Source organism: Zootoca vivipara, chromosome 4 (genome assembly GCF_963506605.1).
Source record: "Zootoca vivipara chromosome 4, rZooViv1.1, whole genome shotgun sequence".
Classification (NCBI taxonomy): Eukaryota; Metazoa; Chordata; class Lepidosauria; order Squamata; family Lacertidae; genus Zootoca; species Zootoca vivipara.
In genome coordinates, this window is record NC_083279.1 from 86,992,877 (window position 1) to 87,018,736 (window position 25,860).

Here is a 25,860-nt window from a genome sequence, read left to right on the forward strand (position 1 = left end):
AAATTCTTTTGTAATAAGACAGCTGCTTTGAGATCCTCTATTGAATGTACTGGGAGAGTGAAGTGTTCTCCTACTGGCTTCTCTGTCTTGTGGTTTCCTGATGACAGATTTATGTCCATTTATCCTTTGGCGTAGGGTTTGGCCTGTTTGTTCAATATAGAGAGCTGAAGGGCACTGCTGGCATTTGATGGCATACACAAAGTATGTCATCAAATCACTTGTAGCAATGTTTTTCCTGCATGGGCAGGGATGGAGTTGATTATCTTTGAGGTCCCTTCTAATGTGATCATTCTATGATTCAAAGGCAGTGCCACATAGCGTATTGACTATGTCAGCACGCTCTGACATTGTAAAATTTCAGTCTAACTTTGACCTCTCTTCCTAGGAATATTTTCCAGTCAGGTGGGGCAGCGCTTGCAGAATAGGCAGAGTCTGCCCCAAATGTTGGATTCATCTGCAGCTAATACCAAAAGGATCCATCACATAGCAAGACTGATTTAGCAAATGATAATTGAGAAAATCACGTGGGTGCCATTGTCACAGGCTACCCACGCAACACCTGAAACAAACAATACAGATTTGCTTGCAAAGACAACACCGACCCACACAGATAACATTATGTTGATATTATGGTACTGATTATTACTATTCACAGAAAAATGTACAATAGCTTGATTAAATTGTGCATCAAAGTTATGCAGTAGGCTATGAAAGCAAACAAAAAATAGCAACATTCCTTCCAGGAGCACCTTAGAGACCAACTAAGTTTGTCATTGGTATGAGCTTTCGTGTGCATGCACACTTCTTCAGATACCAAATAACAAGATATCCAAAACCTAGAAAAAGGAAAAGGAGCACCAAACATTCTTGTTTCTGCCTGGGGTGCCATTTGGTTAAGGGCTAGTATTGATTAGAGGTCAATTGCCACCACAGGTGGAGCAAGCAACAGTTCTGCAAGTACAGCCTCTTTGGCCAAGCTAGCTTCACAATAAACCTCCAACACAGATGACTAAAGCTTCCAAGTGGCAGAAATCTCACATTGCAAGACAGAGCTGAGCCAAAATTTCTCAGAAAATAATTTTCTGACAATTTTTTTTGTTTTGAAAAATGCCCTTTTTTCAAGCTGTTCTTATTAGACGACTGCAGTCCTCACCTGGATAACATTCAGCAAGATACCATCCCTTATGTTGCCCCCACAACAGAGAGCATCTGTGGATCCAGTTTTTAATATTTCTCAGTATTAGAGAAGGAAGCAATGGGCTTTGGCTCCTGCCTTTTCCAGCCTAGCTCTCCTACGGTAGCTCATTCATCCACGAGTAGTTTCAATGTTAAGGGAGCTGGAATTCCTCAGAATTTTCTGTTGCGGAATTTTACTTCCGCCTGCCAAGAATATTCAGCAAAATGTCACCCACAATTTCACTACCGGTACACACAAACAGAGTGAATACTTCCGTGAAGCCATTTTGCTCAGCCCTTAAAAACTCACCAGAACCCCCCCCCCAAACGGGAAAATATAGCTGCAGCCTAAAACATCTCAAAACTGTACTGCAAAAAGATGCAAATAATTCCAAAGATATTTACTTACCTATCTGATGGGCACCAAAGACCACTGGATCACCTTTGGAAGCCTCGGTGTCTGGGGGGGTGGGGGAGAAGAGAAGCAAACAAACAAACCTTTTGAAAAACCAGAGTAATAGCATTTGTCATAATTTATGCAGAGTGGCAATTGCGAATATCTTCTCTCTTAGCTACTTAGTTTGGACCACCCCTCATACCATGCCTAAATTCAGCCCTGCCTGATTTGATTGAAGATGACGATAAACTTTGGACATAGGTAGAAGCATCTCCATCGCAGAACGATGCTATTCGGTCTCATCAGCCCACAAACTTTGCACTGGCCAAATATTCCAGCCTCTTTGTTGACTCTCACCTCCTTATTTTGGCAACGCCTCCTCCCTGATGCCATCTTCTTCCTTTGAGGGAACCCAAAGTTTGTTCTGAAAAAGCCATCTGTGGCTTTCAGATGTGATGAGGGAATGGAGCATTCCTGTCTCTTACCCACCTGAATTGACACAGCTACCTCCTCTCCCTCAATGCAGCCCCCTTTCTGCCATCCAAGCCTGCCTCACATTGGTTGCTAGGCAACCAAAGCAGGCATATTCTGCAAACGTAATAGGCATTAACTCTCCATCCTTTTTTTAGGTTGTGTGTTATAGAAATTGTATCCCCCTCCCACAAAAAAAATAAAAATAGTAGTGACCAGATTCAAATTGAATAAATCGACAAAATGCCACAGTCTTCTGAATGCAGAGTAAGTAATCACAAAAGCAGCCCACATAGTCCATAGGTATTTGTGGAGCCCAAGAACTTCTTATTTGGTACGATAAAGCGGGGTGCAGGGGGAATGTTAATCTTCACTTTTTCCCTGCACCTGTTTGCAGCTTTTTCACCCCCTTTTCCATCAGGCATGCAACATTTTTATCTGGAGAAAACAGCGGTCTCCCTGCCTGCTTTCTTTCTTTATATTAGCCTCCCTCCTCCCCCTGCCCACCCCAAAAAACCTCAGTGCCTTAGCTGTGGATTTAGCTGATATTTTTCTCTCAGCCACTCTGAGGCAAATTAGGTCGAGAAAGAGTGATGAAGCCCTAGATCACCCACTGAGCCTCATGGCCAGTGGCCCCATTCAGACATTTGTCTACTGCATGGGTAGGCAAACTAAGGCCCGGGGGCCAGATCCGGCCCAATCGCCTTCTAAATCTGGCCCGCGGACGGTCCGCGAATCAGTGTGTTTTTACATGAATAGAATGTGCCCTTTTATTTAAACATGCATCTCTGGGTTATTTGTGGGGCCTGCCTGGTGTTTTTACATGAGTAGAATGTGTGCTTTTATTTATACCGTAATGCATCTCTGGGTTATTTGTGGGGCATAGGAATTCATTCTTTTTTCTTTTCTTTTTTAAAATATAGGTCCAGCTCTTCACAAGGTCTGAGGGACAGTGGACCGGCCCCCTGCTGAAAAAGTTTGCTGCTGACCCCTGGTCTACTGCTTCATAAACTGTTACTATAAAGCCATGGATGAAAGAGTCAGAGGACCAGACTACTAGTTGCCTGTGTGTACACTCGGATAAGAAGCTGGATTCCCCCATAGACTTTTTGGCAGCGCCAGCCAACATAGCCAACGGTCAATGATGATGGCAGTTGTAGTCCCACAAATATCTGCCATAGGTTTACCACCCCTGGATAACAAATAATAATAATATAATAGTAATTTATTATTTATACCCCGCCCATCTGGCTGGGTTCCCTCAGCCACTCTGGGCTGCTTCCAACAAAATATTGAAATACAATGGTCTGTTAAACATTAAAAGCTTCCCTAAACAGGGCTGCCTTCAGATGTCTTCTAAAAGTCTGGTAGTTGTTTTTCTCTTTGACATCTGGTAGGAGGGCGTTCCACAGGGTGGGTGCCACTACCGAGAAGGCCCTCTGCCTGGTTCCCTGTAACTTGGCTTCTCGCAGCGAGGAAACCGCCAGAAGGCCCTCGGCTCCGGACAAAAAGGTGAAATGTCTTCTGCTGCAGAGCATTGAAATGGGGTTAACAGTGGAGAAAGGGGTCCTAAGAAACAAATCTACTCTTAACACAGCAGGGCAACTCTTAATAATAAATAGGGCTACCAAAGGTTGCTAATTATCTCTCTGAAACTTTAGAATCCTTCCTTCAATGCAACACAGTGCACACACTTTGATTCCCATCCTAGATCACCCTCACTACAAAAAGCCCCTTACACATGTAGAAAGCAAACTGTTATTTGATATTTTCATTATTACTGGGTATACAGTCAGCCTGAATGCTAACCTAAATGTAATGCAGCAAGAGATCTGTGATTAGGATCTCCAGCTTATTTTAACAGACATGTAGGAAGGACTAGGAAAGCAGGTATCTGGGAGAGAGTGTTTAACCGTTTCATTATTTCTCCTTTCCTCTGATCTCCACTATTGGCCTGGGAGGAAAAATTAAATTCAGTATAACCTATGAAATGCAAAGAGCTATCCTTTCAAAGTTGCATTTGCCCCCCCCCCAAAAAAACCCAAACCCAACTTAACAATGTTTGCAAAAATGCATATCCTATATTAGGGGGAAATATGCATAAAAATGAAAATATTAGTGAAAAGAATATACAAAAATGCCTTATATTAGGGAAGATTGTTTGCACAAATATGTAAATTAGTCAAGCCACATGTAAAAATGTACGGTAGTTATTCTGGGGGGGAAATGGAATAAAATGCTGAAAATTTTTCATTAGGATTTTTTTTTAAAAAAATGCAGGTTGCTGCAAAATGTGGTGAACTGCATTTAAGACTGGAAAAAATGAGAAACCGAGAGGATCAAAACTGGCAGATCCTTCCATCCTTAGAGGTGGGTAAGATCTAACAGCCATCTGGAATACCATACCTCTTAAAGCATTGAGAAAATGAAGAATTCCAGTGTGGGTCAGCCAGTTGGCATCATCCAAGTCCCAGTTTTCACCCAAGTCCATCTTTTGGTGCAAGGTCCAAGGAACCACTACTTTGAACGATCTGTGCAAAGTCAAGGCAAGCTTTGCAAGATGACAAGAAAGAGGTGGTAGCTCTTTCTGAAAAAAAAAAGTGCAACATATAGTTAATTATGTTAATTGCCAGCGACTTCAGGATATGAAAGAATGGAAGGTTGCCACTGAAGCAGAAATGCTGCAACACATTTAAGATTTCCTCCCCACTTCATCTTTAAGCCCCATCACAGTATGGTTATGTACATACAACACTCTTAAAGCACAGTCGAAGCACATTCCTTCACTCAAAGAATTCTGGGCATTGTAGTTTGTTTAGGGTTGCTGCGCATTGCAACTCTGTGAGGGTAAACTACAGAGCCCAGAATTCTTTGAGTGAATTTACGCATTGTTGCTTTGTTGCTTTCTGTAGGAAACTCACTAAGGCCCCATTTGCACTATACATTTTAGACAGTACCAAACCAAGAATCCTGGGACATTTTGTCAAGGGTGCTGAGAGTTGTTCAGAAGACCCTGTTCCTTTCACAGAGCTACAATTCCCAGAGTTCCCTGGGAAGAGGGACTGCATAGTGTCCAACAGCCCCGAAATTGTCAGGACCATCATGGAAACACCTTAAGCCATCACTGCTCCTCACTTTGTCACACAGAGTCCCTAATTCCCATTTTTGTTGAGGTACACTAATCGGAATGGCTTCACATTGGAGGAAGCAGAGGGAAGAGAGCTGTGGACTGTGGCCACATATTCCTCCTCCTCCTCTGTTGCTGTTCCTGGGAGTCGGAGAAGGCCTGGTGCGGGGAAGAGCATAGGTGCCAAGTTTCGGATTGAAAAATCTGGGATCAGCAGCACTGGAAGTCGCTTCTACGCACTTCCAGACATGCGTAGAAGCGACTTCTGATGCCGCTGTGCCCATTTCCAAAATGTCCGTGGCATTGGAAGTCGCTTCTACGCATTTCTGGACATGCATAGAAGAGACTTCTGGCGCTGCGGACATTTTGGAAATGGGCACAGCGGCATCGGAAGTCGCTTCTACGCATGTCCAGAAGTGTGTAGAAGCGACTTCCGGTGCCGGCACGGCCCCAGAAGAACATGGCCGCTGGCAGGAGCTCCATAATCCGGGGGAATATGGAGTATTTTGCCATTCGGGACACCTGCGGTAAACGGTAAGAAAATATGAAGGTTTCCCGGGGAAAACGGGGTACTTGGCAGCTATGGGGGAAGAGTCTTGTGCCAGGTCCATCATTTCCCATAATTCTTTGTGGGAAGCCATTACCGTTTATAGTGGTACGATACTGCCTTTAAATGCATAGTGCAGATGGGGTCCAACTCCAGTTCAATGCAGTTTTCTTATCTATATTTCTACTGGGCTGGCATATGCATCTGACATCCTTGGGCAGCTGGCAGAGCCTCAGTGCCTTGGCAGGGCTTGCTGCAGCTCCCTGCCTTAGGGCAGCCTTTAGTGTGCATATATATATTTATTTTTCCTGGCCTAGCACCCAGAGCAGCACAGGGAGCCTGAGCCTAACCGACATTTTAATGCCGTTTGTGTCATTTAAATCGGCACCCAATGGGCTTCATTAAAAATTTTATGTGCTCCCCACTTATTTCGAGTCATGAAAATGTTTCAGGTGCTGTGCAGCAGGGTTTCGTTCCCTTTGGAAGGTGGATGATGTGTTTGTGATTCTCAGCTATTGCTATTCAGAGGCATGCCGCCTCGGACTGTGGAAATTTACCATAGACATTATGGCTCGTGGCTACGGAGAGCCTTATCCTCCATGAAGTGTTCTAATCCTTCCAAGCTGATGTCTCTCCATGGTTTGAGTCAGAGGGGGTTTCAAGTGTAATGGGCTTGGGGGGGGGGGAGTCCAGTCCATATGATTTCCTTGGATCCCCTCCAGGCCTATGATCCTATATCCAGTAGTAAGGGATATAATCTAGTACAGTGATGGGCAACCTTTTGAGCTTGGTGTGTCAAAATTCGCCAAAAAACCGAGCATAACTCGAGTGGTGTGTCTCTTCGAGAAAAAAAACCATAATTTCGCGATATTTGTAGTTTAAATAACAAAAATGTATAATTGTAATATATAACTGTATTTAATAAACCAAAAACTAATTATTTAACCAAACCAAAAAACCCTTATTTATCACAAAGTGCCAGAGTTGTTGAGCTTTTTTGGGGGAGCTGCTGACCAAAGTTTTGGAAGTTTTTTGGCAGAGTGCAAAATTTGCTTTGCTTTTTTGGGGGGGATGTCCCAAAGCTGCTGCACTGTTGGGGGGGGGGGAATAGAACAGAAATAAATGATGAATAATACCTTCGCTGGAACTAACATGCAGCACCGACATAGTCTGCCAAAGCACCAAAAAAAAAAACCCAGCACAGAACGGGTTAAAAAATGAACACTGTTACACCCAATCATCGTCTGCCAAAGCGCCAGAAAAAAACAGCACAGAAAGGGTTAAAAACCCAATCTCTGGCTACCAGCAACAAAAAACAAAAAAAAGGATTGGGTTTTAAGGGTTTTAACAGCGGAGACAATGGGTTTTAACAGCTTTTAACAGGCAGGAGAACAAATGGGAGGGGGGGGACAACAACAACAGGGTGAATAGACCGGTGGGGCGCATGCCAGCAGTGAGGGCTCTGCGTGTCATGTCTGACATGTGTGTCATAGGTTCGCCATCACTGATCTAGTAGGAGAGGCTGTGGAACCTGTTAAACAAGGCACTGTCTTTGACTGACTAGTTAAGTACCACAATTTAGCATATACAAAGAAGTTGTGGGGTGCCATTCGTTGAAGCAAATGAATCCCACTCACCTACCGTAGCTGGTATGTAGGAGGAACAACAGCCAGGAGTTCTAAGGTTGAAACTGCAGAGACAGGTTTTTGCTCTGTGTTGGACCTAGAGTTGTAACTAATGGAAATGCTAGCTCTTTGGGGGTGTTAATGCTGCAAGACCCTCCATCTTATGATCAGGCTGCAAATAAAACCATACATTCTAAAAACACTACAGTCTCTGCTGAACTTCATTCCAAGGAAACAGAACCCTGGGTAAGTGCTGAAACCCCTGGGGTCTCTCACGGCTTGAAGAGGGGAGTGTCTGGTCCTGATGGATCAGCCCAAGAGTTGGCCATGTCATCTAGCATCCTGTTCTCACAGTGGCTAACCTCATGCCAATGGGAAGCCCAAACGCAGGACATAAGCACAACAGAGTCTCCTCACTTGTGATTCCCAGCAACTAACATTCAGACAGAGGCATACTGCCACAGACAGTTTCTGACCGGTACCACAGCATGAGCAAAATAATGATAGGACATATCATCGCCATCGTTAAATATCTCAAGAGATGTTGCATGAAAGAGGGAATAGGGAACAAGCTTGTTTTCTCCTGCTCTGGAGGATAGGACTCGAATCAGGAAAGGGAACTCCGACTAAACAGGAAAAGGTTTCTGACAGGAAGATCTGCTCAACAGTGGAACAGACTCCCTTGGGAGGTTGTGAACTCAACGGACTTGGAGGGTTTTAAGCAGTGACTGGATGGCCATCTCTCATGTATGCTCTAGCTGAGATTCCTGCATTGCAGTGGGTTGGACTAGATGACCCTTGGGGTCCCTTGCAACTCTACAACTTGGCTTTCACCATGCCACCCCACACTTTAAATTTTAATTCTTAAATCAACTGTGCAAGAACAAACTTCATGACACACAGCTCTGATTTGGCCTTGACAGCAGAATTAAAACAGTAGGCTGAAATATGTGTGTGCGTGTGCATGCGCAGTCCTAGAAGCAGAAAACTGACTAACTGGAGCATGCAAACAACAGCTGGGTATGGGGGAAAAGGTTAATGGAAGCCACTTACACTTCACGCATATACACCCACACAATGTAGGCTTCTGTGGTACGTGGATTTGAACAATGAAAGAGAAAACAAAGCCTTGTTTTATTTAAGGGTGGCACTCAACTGAGAAACCACAATTAATTAATTCATTAATTAATATCTGCACAAGTTTTCCTATGGCTAAAACAAACAGCTGTCCAATCCCCACCCTGTGTTTTGAAGAAGAATGTTCTTCAGAGAGGGTTTGCACAATATCACAGCAAGCACATAGAATCACTGAATTGTAGAGTTGGAAGGGACCCAAGGGTCATCTAGTCGAACCCCCTGCAATGCAGGAATCTCAGTTAAAGCATCCATGACAGATGGTCACCCAAACTCTGCTTAAAAACATCCAAGGAAAGAGATTCCACGACCTCCCAAGGGAGTCCATTCCACTGTCACTGTCAGAAAGATCTTCCTGATGTTTAGCCAGAATTTCCTTTCTTGTAACTTGAGGCCTTTGGTTTGAGTCCTAGCCTTGAGAGCAGGAGAAGAGAAGTTTGTTCCCTCTTCCATGTAACAGCCCTTGAGATATCTGAAGGTGGCTATCATATCTCCTCTTAGTCTCATCTTTTCCGGGCTAAACATACCCAGCTCCTTCAACTGTTCCTCATAAGGCTTTGTTTCCATCTCAAAAGAGGATTTCCTTTCTGTGTTTTAGATAAGAAATGTCTCTTCTAAGGTGGTATTGGTACTGTCACTGGTGGATCTTTAACTGTTTACATTTGAAATAATACTTTTTTAAAAACCTAGCTGTCCAATTAATTGGAGAATTTTTTTAAATCGATAAAAAATAGTTGCTTAATCTAATTTCTGTCAATTAAAAGTTTAGTTGACTAAACACCAAAATTCCTTCCTTCCTTTGTATCAAAGTTACAGTAGTGTGTGGATTATTTTTCTGGTTGCATTTTTCAAAAACCACAAATCTTTAAGAACTGGGTGCCGGGGAACAAAGGTCAGCTAAGCTCTTAGCCTGGAATGTCTCCAGTTTAAAATAATCTGCTGCTGCATGTATTTCCCTGGACAGGAACAGCTGTGCCAAAATTGTTGTAGCCTTTATGCACCCCACTAGATTTGCACATTGTCCAGAAGAAAAATAAATAAAAGGAATAGGCAAAGACCAGCTTACACAAGCAAGAAAATTTATGGGGCTGGAACTCAACCTCACAAATCTCTTATTTTGCGCAAAAGTTATGGACACTCAGTTACTTATTGCGATCCACATTGGGATTTGATCCTTTTGGAAGAACCTGGCAGCTGATTCTCCCATAGTAGCAGATCACTGTGCTCTTTAAATTCATCTCCAGGCTCCAGCATCCTATTCCTTGTAGTCTGCTTTGATCCTTAATTCTCATTGAAATTGTGCCACTATGGTGCTTTTTAAAGAGTTTCTCAAGGTCTGAGATATCCCAGATTTAGAGTTGGCACACTAAAAAAAATACATTTTTCAAAACCTGTCTAAAATATGTACTCTAAAAATACCTCTGAACTTTTATTTGAGCATAAATATCAATTTTCCGGTCTATAAACTCCAGCAATGGTTTGAAAATATACCAACCACCTACGTTTTGTCCGTAGTGCAAAGTGGTTTGTGTTTTATCAGGGGACTAAACTGGATGCTTATTTTGGGGGCCAGTTTCCCACCTCCTGAGTTTCTTTCTTTGTTTGCTTGCTGAATTTTAACAAGGCTGGATATTTTTCTCATTTTAATTAAGGTACCATGGCTACTAGTTAAAGTAGTGCTGGCTGGGGCTGATGGGGGTTGTAGTCCTAAACATCTGGAGGGCACCAGGTTGGGGAAGGCTGACCTACAGCTACAGTACACATGTACACTAAAGGGAGTGGATGGGGGTTTGATTTCTGCTCCATTCTTGGAAACCACCATGCACAGGGCAGTCTCGAGCAGGTCGGGCGCCCTGGTGCCGAGGGGCGGAGATTGCTCCGGCGCCCTCGCAGGGCGCAGCAACGCTTTCGCGCGGCTTCGCCACGCAGTGCCCTGCCTACCAGCCCGGCGCCCTGGCACACGGCGCCACCAGGGCTCTACCTAGAGCCGGCCCTGACCATGCAATACTTGGTACAATGCAAGGCGCAAAGGCAACTGGCTCCATTTTGTTACATTCCATTGAAGAAGTCTGTTTCTTGTTCCAGACAGAACATGAAATGTTGAACTGCTAGTCATCTGAGAGGGTGTCTTAATTTTTTGGTGTGGCTACAAGCCACATAGTCCTCTGTTTAAACGTGTTCTTTATTTGAACAGCTGTCCAAGTCCTGTTTACAGTTAAAGAACCCTAAGAAGAGAAAGCAGATTATCCATCTTCGGTTAGCATAATAATAATAATAATAATTTATTACTTACTCCCCAGTCACTCTGGGCGGCTTCCAACAGGATATTAAAAACACAATAAAACATCAAACATTAACAGCTTCCCTAAACAGGACTGCCTTCAGTTGTCTTCTGAAAGTCAGATAGTTGTTTATTTCCTTGACATCTGGTGGAAGGGCGTTCCGCAGGGCGGGCGCCACTACTGAGAAGGCCCTCTGCCTGGTTCTCTGCAACTTCACTTCTCGCAGTGAGAGAACTGCCAGAAGGCCCTCGGCGCTGGACCTCAGTATCTGAGCTGAACGATGGGGGTGGAGATGCTCCTTCAGGTATACTGGGCCGAGGCCATTTGGACAACAGACAGAGCAGATGTGCAAGCCACCTAGTCACAGTGGGTAGTATTTAACTACCAATGATTCCACTAGTGCAAGTAGTTTTTGCTGCGCAGTGGTACATTCCCACCTCCTTTCCCAGTGTGCCTCCTGCACACTCTAGAAATCTGCCAAAGAACATGACATGAAGGCTGGCAACATCAACCCTGCCCTGTGGGAAAACCTTGCAGACAACTGCAGAGCCTAGAGACAGGCAGTCAGGATGTGCATCCATAGCAATGACTGCTGGGCGGTATGCAGACAGAAGAAATGCCATGGTGCATCTGCAGCGGCACAACTGGATGACTTCATCTGCCCCAGCTGCAACAAAACACATCTCTGCCGTATCAGTCCCTACAGCCGCTGCAACCGTCCAACAGCTTGACCTCAGGGCCAAAGGCACACTCCTCCATTGTCTCCTGAGACAGACTGCCAACACAACAGGGAGAGGGCAGTTAAAACTCCTTGTGTTCACAGTACTGATTAGTTGGATACCACCCAATATTCCACAGTATGGTGCAATGTCTTATAGCTGTATTGTTAGAATAGTTGGGTGCCTGTCCCTCTCTCTGCCAAGCAGCAGTAAGAGCCCATGGGTTTCCAAGCACTCATCCAGGGTCTGTGTTGCTTTGGAGGATTGAGTCACAGCAGAGACTGTCGCAGCTTTAAGAAATATGGTTTATTCACCTATTTACACCTTCAGTCTGCATGGAGGAATACGGGAGTCATTTCAAGAGGGGCTTGTCCCCCACAGCAGTTCAGTTAGCCTTCAGCCAGCCTGCCCAAAATGGATCTATGTCTTCTTCTTCTTCTTCTTCTTCTTCTTCTTCTTCTTCTTCTTCTTCTTCTTCTTCTTCTTCTTCTTCTTCTTCTTCTTCTTCTTCTCCCCCCTCCCCCTCCCCCCCCACAAACACCTTGCTAAAAGACTCCCTTTTCCTGTCATCTCACACCCAGTTACCCTGAGATGGCTCCTCAACCCCTTTTGTCATGTTAACAGATTTCCTCTTCACTAAGCCAGCCAGTGGCGCTGTGGGTTAAACCACAGTGCCTAGGGCTTGCCGATCAGATCGGTGGTTCAAATCCCCACGACGAGGTGAGTGCACCGTTGCTCTGTCCCAGCTCCTGCCAACCTAGCAGTTCGAAAGCATGTCAAAATGCAAGTAGATAAATAGGTACCGCTACAGCGGGAAGGTAAACGGCATTTCTGTGTGCTGCTCTGGTTCTCCAGAAGCGGCTTTGTCATGCTGGCCACATGACCTGGAAGCTGTACGCCGGCTCCCTCGGCCAATAATGCGAGATGAGCGCCGCAACCCCAGAGTCAGTTACGACTAGACCTAGTGGTTAGGGGTCTTTACCTTTTAAGACAGCCAGACTGGTTTGTAAAACCAGACCAGGGATTCCCTATCTGGCACAGCTCTGCAGCTTGTACTTTCATCCATATCCCAACTAATCAAAATCCTACCATTTATTAATTTCTAGGGTTTAGGTGGGTTCTCCCCAAAATCTATAACAGTATTTATATTACACTATTTCTAAATTTTTGTTTGCATGTTCACACTTTATGTTAATCTGTGCCCTCTTTTGTTCTTTTTGGAGAAGTGCATTTCTTCATTACTTCTCTCTCTCTCTCTCTCTCTCTCTCTCTCTCTCTCTCTCTCTCTCTCTCTCTCTCTCTCTCTCTCTGTGTGTGTGTGTGTGTGTGTGTGTGTGTGTGTGTGTGTGGCCTCTCCCTATGCAGGCATCCTCTGTGCTAAGCCATGGGAGCTCCAGTTAAGCACCAGTGCTGTGCTCTTTTTGTTACTGTTTTTAAAGATGGCCACGGATGATTTCTGCTATGCAGAAATGAAGCTGATATGGGAAAATGGTATGTATAATGCACAGGGTGGATTTGATTTGAATCAAATTGATTTATCAATAGTCAGTAAGACTTGATTTAAATCTTTTTTTTTACAGGAAGACTCATTCTTGATGGTATAATCTTAATATTTGCAACCACATGAAGGTTTCATTATTGGAATAATAAATTTTCAGAGTAGTTTTTTACTGTTACAGTATATCAAAAATTACCATTTTGGTTATACTATTAGAAATACATAGACAGATAATTATGAAATTATTGTGAGGTTTAATAACTTAACTGTTTATATGTGGACAACTTTTCTGCTGTACTTCATTGGAAGGAGAAAAATAATCATTTCCTTAATAACAATTTAAACAGAATTGGCTTCCACAGTCACTTACGGACTCATTGTTAAAACCGTGTTTATGGAAGACAGTCTTACTTGGCTACAAGTGATCGCCAAAGAAGAGATGAAGAAGATTCATTACCAGAAACAACACTGTGTGAAGTTTCCAGAAACTGGCATCCTGAAAAGGGGCATTCCACATCACAACATTTTGTTGCAGGCCCCACCTGTATAACATGCAAACTGAGCTCACAGCACATTCCCTAGCAGTGGAGTGAGCCTAGCTTTCTGCCATTTTCCCATCGAAATGGCAGGTGTGCATACCAGTAAATCAAAGCTTAGCTCTGGCAGGCAGGCTGTCTGCCTTATTTTATTATTATTATTTTTTAAAGATTTGATTTTTTTTTAAGCACAAAGTCAACACATAGCCATGTAATAAATGAAATGCAGCAAATAAATAATAACTTGCCTTCACATGTATTAAAGTCACCTATCTCAAGGCAGCTGTACTTAGTTAAAATACATACACACAGGGACTCTAGTCACCCAGATGCACCCAGTTCCTAAACTTCCCACTCCTGCCAGGGACTGGTACTTGAAAATTGCTGACAGTACACAGCAATCTCATGGGGTTATACATTATATATAAGATTAATTACTCACCGTAACCTGCAAGACCTTGTGAATGAAGCAGATTGTTACAGAAAACAGCCGTTAACAACTGGCTAGCACAACTGAAAACAAGAAAGGTGAGATCTCCCATGAGCAGAATAGGTCCCCCCCCTTCTCCCTTTATGTCTTAGGGCTGCCATATGTCTGGAATTTCCCAGACATAGATGGAATTTGGCCCTTGGAAACCGCATACGGACAGAAATTGCTTAAACGTCCAGGAAAATTCAGATGTATGACAACCCATATTGGAAGTGTAGGTTTGGTCGAATTTCCTCAAAAATAATAGCTCAACAACTTTGGCAAGAAAGAAAGCCCAACAACTTTTCCAAAAAAAAAGCGCTCAACAACTGGATTTTCACTTTTTGAAATATGGCAACCCTACTATATTTCCTCAATCTACTCTGGCGGCTAGGGGGAAAGCCCCAGAACAGCACAAGGTGGGGGCGGGGGAGAAGAGAAATGCTCGCCTTAGTGCAACACTGAATTCCAATAATGGAATTCAAATTGTCACACAATAAAATACAATATAAGAAATAAAAGAAAGAATAAATACAATTAAAAATCAATATGACTATTCAATAGGATGGAAGTGCTACTGTGCCGTGTGATGAATTTCATTGTAAGTGGCAGCTTGAGAGGATGAGCGGGGGGCGGGGGGATGACGTTGTGTGTGATGGATCCTGGTATTATACGTGTGAGCATCACGCCCGCCCCCCCTAAGCTGGGCAGAAGCTTCCTGGGCTTTGGGAAGGAGGCCCAGACTTTAATACTCTAATTTACAGGAACATTTAAGGGATCAGTCTAGTCCCCCTAGTGCACTCGCCACATGCCACTGATGTGCTACCTCTCATCTTCACAGGCACACTACAAACCACCTGAAGGAAGCTTACAACTACTGGTGGTCTGCAGGCTGAAGATTGGAAACCCCTGACATTGTCCATATGAAAATTCCTTCAGTAGCACCTTAAAGACCAACTAAGTTTTTATTTTTGTTTTGAGAAAGGCTGAGAGAGGTAAATCTTCCAAAGGCTCCTCAGACTCCAAACCTTATCCATGGAGATCTTGACTCTCAACCAGCCTTGTGCCCTGATGCTTCCTCCAGCTGATTCCAGAAGGGAATGGATGTCCCATGATCTCCGTGGAACTTCTAGATGGGGCAAGCAGTGCCGGACAGCAAGCATAACCTTAGAAGAGGCATGCATCCCCCTTTCTCTCACAGAGGTAGGAAAGCATATGCTAAGATGACACTTGTCTTTTGCAGCTTGTAACATGTACTTCGATTCCAAAGATGTGGCTCTCCAATTAATTGGGGGCACCTTTTTCCATGATTGAAATGCTTTGAAAGGTTTAATCAAACTGATTCATCAACCAAACATTGTAGCTCTAATTATAATGTTCCACAGCTAAGTCTCCGCATTAAAGACAGATTCATTGGTAAGCCCTGGCTCAAACAATCCACACACTGCATGTCTTTTTCTTGCAATGGACAATTTGAAACAAATAAAAAAGGCAACCGTAACAACATCCTAAGACTCCATCTTCAACACAGTCAAGGGTATTTCAGGATGCCAATCTGTTTTTCATATGCAGAATTGCACAAAATAATTTCTTTGTGGCCTTTCTTCCCAAACTGTCTTCTGAAAAGCAAAGCTAAGACTCTTGTGTTTTGCCATGCAACAATCCTAAATACATCAACCTCAATCAGCACAAGAAACCCTTGTAATAAATGCAAAACAACAAAGAGCAAAACCTTACCTGTACACTGTTGACTCTCCTTTGACGCTTTACGAAGCACAAGGCTTGCCCCCTTGCAAATTGCGTGTTTCTTTATCCGGTGATGACTCTCTCAAAAGTATGTGGCTGTTGTCTGGACTTGCTTAAGGTTTGTATAGGGAAATGACTGGAATTCTACTGTTCTTGCATTTTCAAAGAGCTTCAAAAGGCTTCTCCAAGCCTCCCAACCAGCACAATAAATACTGGGAGTATCTGAAGCACATATTCATTGTCCTCCAGAATGTGTAATTAACTTTGGAAAATTAAACAATTGCAATGCAGCTGGAAAGATGGAGTAGACAAAAGCACTGATTGTTTAAATCCTTGTATATGAGCTTTTTAGGGACCTCTACTTTGCTCACGTTGGAGGCGCTTTGGCCCCATCCAGAAATTCCCGACTGTGCAAATCAAGTTAGAGCTTGAGTTGTACAACACACTGACCTGTCCCTAGTGAAAATGCAGCCTTGCCCCAGGCATTCAACAATTGTCTGTGATACATTAATACAGGCATAGGCAAACTCGGCCCTCCATATGTTTTGGGACTACAACTCCCATCATCCCTAGCTAACAGGACCAGTGGTCAGGGGTGATGGGAGTTGTAGTTCCAAAACATCTGGAGGACTGAGTTTGCCTATGCCTGCATTATTATTTCCCATCCCAGTGACCAGTGGATGAGAAGCGGGCTTCTAAGTGTACCAGTTAGTAGTCCAGTATAGTAAGAGAAGCTAGTTGTTTCCATTCCAAGCATTCAGTGTGGAATAATTATGCTTTGCTCCCTCACTTTTTTAATGGAGCATCTGCTCAAATTCATAAGCAAAGCATCCTACACTCAATTGGGTGCTTTTTCCAAATAGCATTGCCTTCTATCTGTTTCTTTTCTCTCCCTCCACTTAAATTGCAGCCAGAGGAGCAATAATAATCAGCAGTGCAGTAAGAAAGCTGGGAGTGGAGTATTTTAACACTTAAAATTTCCACAACACTTAGTGTTGGGGAAAGGGAACTGCTTACTTGGCTACAGTGTGTGAGACTTTGGAAGCAGAATTGCTATTTTATATCCAGCTTAATGCAGAACAGCAGTGATTGTGTATGGCTAAATCTCCCACATCTAGAAGCACCTGCTAAGTCTTACAAAGTTCTTGCTAAGCCCCTAAGAGGCAGACCGGGGTTGCAGTGATGCTCTTTTAGCCCTGACCCCTGAGATCATGCTAACTCTTCAGTGTGTGAGCATGCTCTTGTGTGATTAAAATACGCTTCTGCAGCAGGGAGTCTTGTGTATCTGTGGAGACTCCTTGCACAATTGAGAACTCTGATCTTCCAGGGTGCTCAATCATTCGGGGTGCTTCATTCATCTACAAGTCTTCCTGTTGCAGCTGAATTATGCATGGGGCTGGAAAGAGTGCTTCCAAACTACCTCTATTTTCGAGTAGGATTCAATTACATACTGGCAGATTCAGGTTATGAAATTAATAGCTGCTTGGGAGATATTGTGCAACAAACCTACTTCATTGCAAAAGATCATACTTTTGTGATAAGGAATTTTAGGGGGGAAATGCAGTGGATAGTATGGGGCAACACTTGCTCCCCCTCCCCAAAAACAATTCAGGGTGGATGCTCATTAAATAGTCAATGAAGTCTAATTGCCCTGCTCAATTAACAGGTCACCTAGAAGTGTCCTCACTACACCTGTGTCACCTCTAAGGGCAATAATGACTAAGGAGGGAAATGCTTTTGCTGCCTTACTGCCCTTATAGTGCTGCTTGTCATTTTCGCAGCAGCAGCACCACTACCAAATCCCTCCATGCAAGTCATAATAGTTATTGTGAAGAGTAGACAACCTTGAAAATATGGAAATTTTCCTGTTCCACTTTGGTTTCTTCCCTCTGGGCCTGCAAGTTATTATCCACGTAAGCATCCCTCCTCCTACGCAGTAACGATGACTCCCTGGATCGTTTGGTTGGGACATCAGTTACAATGCAGGTTGGGTTGCAACACCTTACAAAGAGCTTCTTCACACCAGCAAAGCAAAGTTTTCCTTAGTGTGAAAGGGTTTCTTTTATGAACTTGTAACCCTGTCATTTCAGGATTCAGCTTGTTTGTCTACATCCAGCCAATCACCGATTCCAAGCACTGGTCTAACACCTCAACCACCTCTCCCGATTCAGTTGAAACAGACAGATAGAGCTGGGTGTCACCTGGATATTTATTGCACTTCACTCCAAAACTCCAATGACTGCTCCTGGAGGCTTCATAAGGAGCAGGGACACTGTGGGACATTGCAGGGCAACTTCCATGGTGCTAAACAGTAGCCTTCTACAACAACTTTCTGGAAATGTTCCTGCAGGGAGGAGCAGAACCACTGAAGCAAATTTTCACCTCTCTGAGATGCTCCAAGACACTGTGGTCATCAAAAGTCACTGACAGGTTGAGAAGGAGCAGGGGCACACACCCCTGACAAATGTCATCAACCAGGGTGACCAAGGCAGTTTCAATGCCATGACTGAAGCCAGACTGGTATGGATTCAAGTAATCAGTTTTCTCCAAGCATGCCTGAAGCTGGATTGCCACCTGTTTCTCAAGGACCTTGCCCCAAAAGAGGATTTGCCACTAGGCAATACCGGTAGTTGCTTAGCACTTTTGGGTCCAGGGAGGTCTTCTTAAAGGAGGGGCTGAACCATCCTCTCCTTCAAGGAAGACTGGCAGCAGGAAGCCAACATGGCATGTCTTAATTTGAAATGAAACTTGACCTTTTAAAGGGCTTTTCAAAGCTTCTGAAGAATAAATGTTACATCTATATATAAATCAACAAATATATCGGTTCCATTTGAAACGTGGAATTCAAACACATCCTTCAGCAGTGTCTTCTGTGCCCAAATAATTCTATGTCAAAAGGGAGGAAAGACAAGTTTTACATACAAACAGAATATAACTTTAATTTTAAAACCAACCATTCAGCTTTATACAAACAGCCCCCTTCTAAAGTATCTCAAAACTTGAACTCAAACATCCATGTGCAAAAATAATCAACTTGGAAGAATACAGATACATGCTCAAAGGCATCTCACAGACATATATATATATATCCTTAAACATGACTAAAACACTTGCTCCATGATCACCAGTAGGAAATGAGGTTTGTTGCTTCAATTCTAAAAAACAGAAATTTCTTTTTCAAACAAAGACAAAACCTCTTGACAGTTGCCACCTCAACACCATTCACAGATAGAAAAGTTTGTCGGCGAGTGCCAGGTTTGGCTCTCTGTGGATGCTCTGGCCCACCAAGAAAGTCAGCTTGCTGGCATACTGGCATGGTGCTGGGACTCTTATTAGGCCCTAGAAAGCAAATGGGAAGAGTATATAAGAGGTCTTGCTCCATCACCTTCTGCTAAAACTGGCTAGCTGCTTCCAGTGTCTTCAAAACAGATGAAACAAGACTCTGTGAATTCTTCAGCCAGCAGTATCCAACATAAAAATACTTACCTTTGCGTACATGACATTTAACTGAGAAATGGGTTTGTACAATCAAAATGTAGTCTGTCCCAAGTATTACTTTGTTGGAGTTTGTTTTCTCCTTTAATACAATTATACACAAGGATTGATTTGCTCATTTTTATTTATGTACGGAAAAGCAGAACATTCAACCACGTGAACGTCTCTGCCCCAGGAGTCTGAATTTGTACAAAACTGATTTTTAATTTCATTTTTTAAATTAAAATATTTGCCCCCTCACCCTTCCATTAAAAAGAAAACCCATACAGCTTCAACTACTGCTTGTACGAACTAGTGTACTGTGTGCTGCCTGAATTTCCCACGGATGGATGGGTACTAGATTTGAGATGGCAACAAGGCTCAACTGGATTATGGACAGGTACTGTTGCCTAAATGCCATATTCTGTGCAGCTAATATTCATCCTCAACCCCAAACAGGGTATTGAGCAAGAAGATGGCGGCCACCAATCAATAAAGCTGGGCTGTGAATATTTTTGTGTGCAGAGGGAAGAATTTTGGCCCAGCCCTAAAGAGACATAAACTTTGCAAGTGTTCTTCTCTTATCTGCATAGTTCTGTCTATTGCTTCTCTTAAAAATAAGAAGAAAACAATAGTTCACTTGCGGATCTTCCTCACCCACCAGCTGAAAGCTGGTATTTTGTAACAACTACCCAGTACACTGGACAAAAGGAAGTTTGCACCAATGTACAGAGCACAATGCTGAACAATTTGTGACTCAACAGACCAGTTGTGTATGCAACTGCCAGGTGCCTGATAATTTGCTTGTTCTTTCCATTCCAGGGGGCAACAAAAACAGGCAGATTGCATTTTTTACATTGATGGCTGCAAGTTGGACAGGGCTGATGCTATATAAGAGGAACAGGGCACTGGCACTACTTGAAAAGGAGGCCAATCCTTTCCTAATTTCATGTGGGGGGGGAGAGAAGGAAATTAACTATCTGGATGCAACTGTGTTACTTACAGGCCAGTTGTAGTACAGGTGGCACATCTTATATGTAAAACGCTGCATATGGTCTGGCTTGAATCCATTCTCATCATAAACCACATTGTAGTATGTGGGATTGACAGTGCCCTGGCGGGCAAGTTGGCTAATTAGAAAGAAGTCATACCTGTTGGGCAACATTTGAATTAGCAGAGCGAAGCCGTCTATGTAATATGTTGTAACTACTACTACTTATATTGTAATAAAAACTATATTGATAAAAGCAATTATTAAAATGAACAATTATGAATATTGGTTGCTACCCAGGGCTCCTTTGGGAAGGGTGGAATATAAATGTAAATTCATAATAATCACCATATACTAACTTACTGGGTTTGCTTATGCTTTTTGGATGCATGTAAAGCAGCAGAAATCTTATTTTTCAAGGGTAGCTAACTGCCAACTTTACGCATCCATACATGGTCATCCTGGCCCTACCACTATACAGTATTTAATCCTTAGAGCAATCCAGTGAAGAAAGGTAGGCAGAGAGAAAGTGACTAGCCACCCAGTGAATGTCACAGCTTAGTAGGGATTCAAATGAGGGCTCCTCAGTTTAAAACCAAAACTGTTATACTGCACTGGCTATCAGTTTTGGCCATCCAAATAATAATAATAATAATAATACAGTAGCAATTTGGTGATGAACCTTGGCCCTCTGGATGCTTCTGGGTTACAATTTCCATCATCCCTGACCATTGATCATGCTGGCCAGAGCTGACACAAGCTGAAGTCCAAGAACATGTGGAGGTTCCTGCAAGCTTCCCAAACCTGCCCTAATATGACGCTTTGCATGTTCTGCATTGAGTACTGCCAAGCTCCATGTGCATTTGTTTTAATGGAGAGGAAGTTCCGCACATGCAAGAGGGTGGGTGCAGAGCTACTCCTTTCACCAAAGTTAGTCTTCAAGTGAGGTGGCAGCCTATGTCCATAACAAATCAATGGGACGACCATGGGCAGTACAATTAAGCTTCATGTCTAAATTAGGTCTCCTAACGTTTTATTTGTTCCACACCACACACGCAGTTGTAAATGGCTGTTGGTTACCACAACCATCTCACCGATATCTCTGCAACAATCCTGAGAGTTAGGTTAGGCTGAGCTTTGAGTGACTAGCCTAAGGAGACCCTGTGAATTGGGATTCCAGTCCAGGTCTTCCCAGTCAAAGTCCATCACTCTAACCACTGTAGTATCATATTGGCTCTCAATTATAAGCCTACTTGCTATATCCATAAATGATAAAATACTTCGCACAGCACCTGATTTGGGAGTTTCAATATCTACTAGTGACTGCAAGTATGGGTTTGGGTCAGGTGTAGCCAATGTGGTACCTTCCAGATACTGCTGGACTTTAACTCCTATCAGCATGACTAAAGGTGATGGCTGGTGTGATTTGTCCATCTGAAGGGCACCACACTGTCTACCCCTAGTCCAGAATGTGATTCTGCATTAATGCAGAATATAAAGGTATGATCTTGTGGTGAAAGCCAAAAAGATTGGGGACCAGAAAAGATACTGTTTTGGGGCATCACTGATATGGAGACCCGTGCTCTTCTTTATTAAACCAAGACTACAGGTGGTGACCATTTTGGGTGCATCCAATTGACTTGCAACTGCCAATGCATGGGTCCTTTTGGACCCACAACAAGGCAGAATGGGGGGAGGGCAGAACGGAATGGAACAGGGCAGGCTTATACCCACTCCAGCAAGGTACATGGGGGCCAGAAACAGAACTCCTGAGCGAAATGGTCACCGCCTGTAGCTAGGTGAAATTTTAAAGAAGAAATTGGGCAAGTGACTTGGCTTGCTTCCACGAGGCATTAAGGCACAAGACTCAGAGGGTCAGTTTACTCACCCTCCCCTCTGCACAAATTGCTGGTTGAGGGGACCTGTTACATATTCTGCTGCCTGGAGCCCTTCAGATTCCTTGAACATGAACCTTTGTAACATCATGTAAAAAGAATTCCCATTTAACGCAGCATCTGGTTATTCAATTGTCCAGTCTGTCAGAACATTCTGGAATGGCTATTACTTTGAACAACCAAGCAAAGAACTAGGGCAGAAGTATTCAAGAGAGAAGGGACGCAGGTGGCGCTGTGGGTTAAACCACAAAGCCTAGGGCTTGCTGATCAGAAGGTCGGCGGTTCGAATTCCAGCGACGGGGTGAGCTCCCGTTGCTCGGTCCCAGCTCCTGCCCACCTAGCAGTTTGAAAGCACGTCAAAGTGCAAGTAGATAAATAGGTACTGCTCCGGCGGGAAGGTAAACGGCATTTCCGTGCACTGCTCTGGTTCGCCAGAAGTGGCTTAGTCATGCTGGCCACATGACCCAGAAGTTGTACGCCGGCTCCCTCGGTCAGTAAAGTGAGATGAGCGCCACAACCCCAGAATTGTCCACGACTGGACCTAATGGTCAGGGTTCCCTTTACCTTTTATTCAAGAGAGGAAGCCTTCCTGGTTTGGAACTGATAGAAACTGCTTAATAAGCTTGTCTTACTTAGCCAATCTGAAGCTGTTCTCCATCACCTTGCTTTCATAGTTGTGCCAATATCTATACTTGCCATTCAGGTCGAGTAGCCTCTGTGTCAATAACTGTCCCAACAGGAGGGTTTTGCAGGCTTCTATTGGTCTCGATGAAGAAACGATGAAGGCATTTCTTCCTGACCACAATCACTGATAGTTTGGCTTTTCTGATGTAAAAAGAAAGACATTTTAAAAGGTAAATCAGTGATGCAGGGGTAACCATGCATTCTTTGCCACCACTGCTAAATGAGAGATGCTGATAAAGAACAAGTCTTGCTTCCAACAACCATGATTGTTTCAAACTGCCTGCCTGGTAAAGACAAAAGGCAGGACAGGATCAGTTTACCTGCAACCACCACTGGACTCATCGAGGGCACTTAGTATCTGTGGGACTTCAAAGTTTACCACCATCTTCAGCTGTCCATCTCCAACGCCGTCACGGTACACTATTATGCGTGCAGGCAGCTGCCCATTACATGTCTGCCAATTATTTAAAGCATCTACGGAACCACAAGGAGGAAATAAAGAATGGAGTTACATAACTGATCCCATGTGGGAACAAGCTGATCATAAGTAAGCTTCCCTTCACATTGACACTGCAGATGAAACAAAAATGAATGAACTTTTATTTGTAGGCACAAAGGCTTTTAGTTGTCTTTTTAAAAAGCTGGTGTTACTTGCTCAAGAATGAATGGCGCTAGAGATCCAGTCTGATACCCTCCCAGTGTTATGGACTACAACTCCCATCAGCCTCAGCTGTGCTGCCTGGGGCTGAAAGAGGTTGTAGTCCAAAGCTTCTGGTGAGCACCTGCTCAGGAAAGGCTGCAACAGATACCTGCCTACTGCATGGTGTATACAAATGATACTTGTGACTCTCCATCATCCTTAGCGGATCATCCTTAACTATTCATCATGGCTAAGGCTGATGGGACATGGAATTCAGCATTATTTCGAGGGTCACACATTCCACCATTCCTGGTATGTACACTAATCCCATTATCTCCTCTGGTAAACACGTTTTGCAGACTTGATGTAGTATTTAAAAATTCTATTTGACAGTATGCAACAGTGGGAACAAAATAAATAAATAAATAAATAAATAAATAAATAAATAAACGTAGGTAAGTCTTGTAAGCTACCATGATAAACAGTGTACCATAGGAAGCTGCCTTATACAGTCAGATCATTGTATATCCAGCTCAATATTGTATGTGCTGATTGGCAATTACTTTCCAGGGTTTAAAGATGGGGGGGGGGGGTCTCTCTCAGCCCTGCCTGAATATGCTGGCAACTGAACCTATGACCTTTTGCATGTGAAGTATGTTCTCTTTACTAGGAGTCATCCATACCGGTAGTCCTTCCCCAAATAGTCACAGCAACCCAGGAGAGCCTCCAGACCCTAATTTTGCTGTCTAATAAAGTATCTGGTAGGCCACATAGCAAAGGGCCCTAATTTCTTGCCCTCCTTTCTGCCTTAGCGGAAAAGCCACAATGCTTCTCAAATGTCTAGTAGAGAATAGGAGAGAATCCAGGGGTAATTAACACCGTAAAGCATCTCGCCCAGCTCCCAAAAGGTGCCAAACTGCCTACCTTGAGAATGTGGCATGACTTATGGTTGGCTGGATAGAGCCACCTGTCACTCAAGACCCACTTGAGTCAGACACTCTTTAAAATATTAGTGTTGTGATGCAGTTTTTGTCCCTGCAACTGATGCCTGATGCAATCAACACCGAAGATGACCACTGAGAATAAGTTTTGTAGTGCTTGGCCTACCGTAGAAACAGTGAGACCAATATCCTGGTATGATATTTTATTTTGATCTGCATACTTGCTCTTTCATTCCCTCATTTTGAATAAATTGCTGAAGCAGGAGGGGAGCCAGGCTGAAGTTGCCAAGCAGGAGACTTAGAATCCAGCTAGCTACTTCCCTACTCCTGAGAAGACCATTGTTGGGCAGTGGGAATCCTGTGCCCCTTGCCACAGGTGACTCCTAAGATGGTCGTGGCAGCAGAGAGACAGACTAGGACAGGACTCCCTGGAGCTATTAGGCAACCTTGCAGGGTTGGTGCTGGAGCAGGGTTCAGCCTAATGTTCCAGGCCTTCATGTACAGCCCAAGGACTGTGCATAATTGGCAGACCACACAAATTGTATGACCTTGATATACAAGTACAGTACCTTCCAGTCAGTTTCTGAACCCAGTTCAAGGTGCTGCTGCTGTTTACTTTTAGCTTGGTACCCAGATACGTGAAGGAGCATCTACTCTCCCACCTCAAGAAATAAATGTTCAACCATTAAGTATATTTCACTAATTTCTACAGCAGCACCCCTACCTTTCATGCAGACCTTTAAACAATCTGCAGTGTTTGATCCTGAATTTTGCAGCATGCAACGAGAATACCACCTGGACATAAAAGGAAATAAAATTTGTTTTGAGGTTATCTGCATAGTTATAGCAGTACAGGCTTATTAAACTTTCTCTAAGTCTATTTGGAGTCCTCTATTGCCTTCATGGGGGTTCTGTACACTCCTACATCATCAAGAGAAACCACAAATAGGTTGGGGGGGCACCAGTTGCTGAACCCTATCATATTTATTTGTCTACAGGAAACTGATTTGAGAGATGCAGCTCCAGATACCTGCGATACAAATGCCCATGCTTCGCTCCCATTTCCCATGGGAAATACTGAAATATCCAAAAGATCAGCATTGATGCCCACACAGTGCATCAACAGAGCAGCTGACGAGTACCTGGGAACTGCACCTTCACATTACATAGCTACTGAGCTTCCACTGCAGTGACAATCTCCTGAGAAGTGTCGAGCTAGTGAATCAAGAATCTTACCTAGTCAGTTGTAAATTTGAGCTGGCCACAAATCCAATAACTGAGCTTCCTTTGGTCGAAGCATCTTTGTTGACATCAATGCCGACCACCATGACGGACTTCAGCTGTTGAATAAACAGCAGATAGAATCAGAGGCTGCCTATGTTAGAACCACCATGCTGGATCAGACCAAAGGCCCATTTACTCCTGTATCCTGTTCTCATAGTGGCCAACCAGATGCCAGCAAGAAAGGTCTGCAAGCAGGACTTGGGTGCAATAGCACTTTCCTCACT

General features: G+C 43.6%; 2 protein-coding genes across 2 annotated transcripts in view; both read right to left on the bottom strand.

The window, feature by feature from the left end:
• Positions 1-15,733, bottom strand: part of AMOTL1 (angiomotin like 1) — a 77,578-nt gene extending 61,845 nt beyond the window's left edge. The window contains exons 1-3 of the mRNA XM_035115554.2: positions 15,719-15,733; positions 4,451-4,631; positions 1,586-1,636 (exon numbers count right to left, since the gene is read on the bottom strand). Coding sequence (XP_034971445.2) covers positions 1,586-1,636; positions 4,451-4,535 — 136 coding nt within the window. The 5' untranslated portion in view covers positions 4,536-4,631; positions 15,719-15,733. The remainder of the gene's footprint in view (positions 1-1,585; positions 1,637-4,450; positions 4,632-15,718) is intronic.
• A 2,821-nt stretch (positions 15,734-18,554) lies between these two features.
• The window catches only part of PIWIL4 (piwi like RNA-mediated gene silencing 4), a 33,800-nt gene continuing 26,494 nt past the window's right edge, over positions 18,555-25,860 (bottom strand). Inside the window, exons 16-21 of the mRNA XM_035115476.2 lie at positions 25,589-25,692; positions 25,077-25,147; positions 23,092-23,245; positions 22,784-22,912; positions 20,205-20,352; positions 18,555-19,066 (exon numbers count right to left, since the gene is read on the bottom strand). Of these exons, the coding sequence (XP_034971367.2) occupies positions 18,950-19,066; positions 20,205-20,352; positions 22,784-22,912; positions 23,092-23,245; positions 25,077-25,147; positions 25,589-25,692 (723 nt within the window). The 3' untranslated portion in view covers positions 18,555-18,949. The remainder of the gene's footprint in view (positions 19,067-20,204; positions 20,353-22,783; positions 22,913-23,091; positions 23,246-25,076; positions 25,148-25,588; positions 25,693-25,860) is intronic.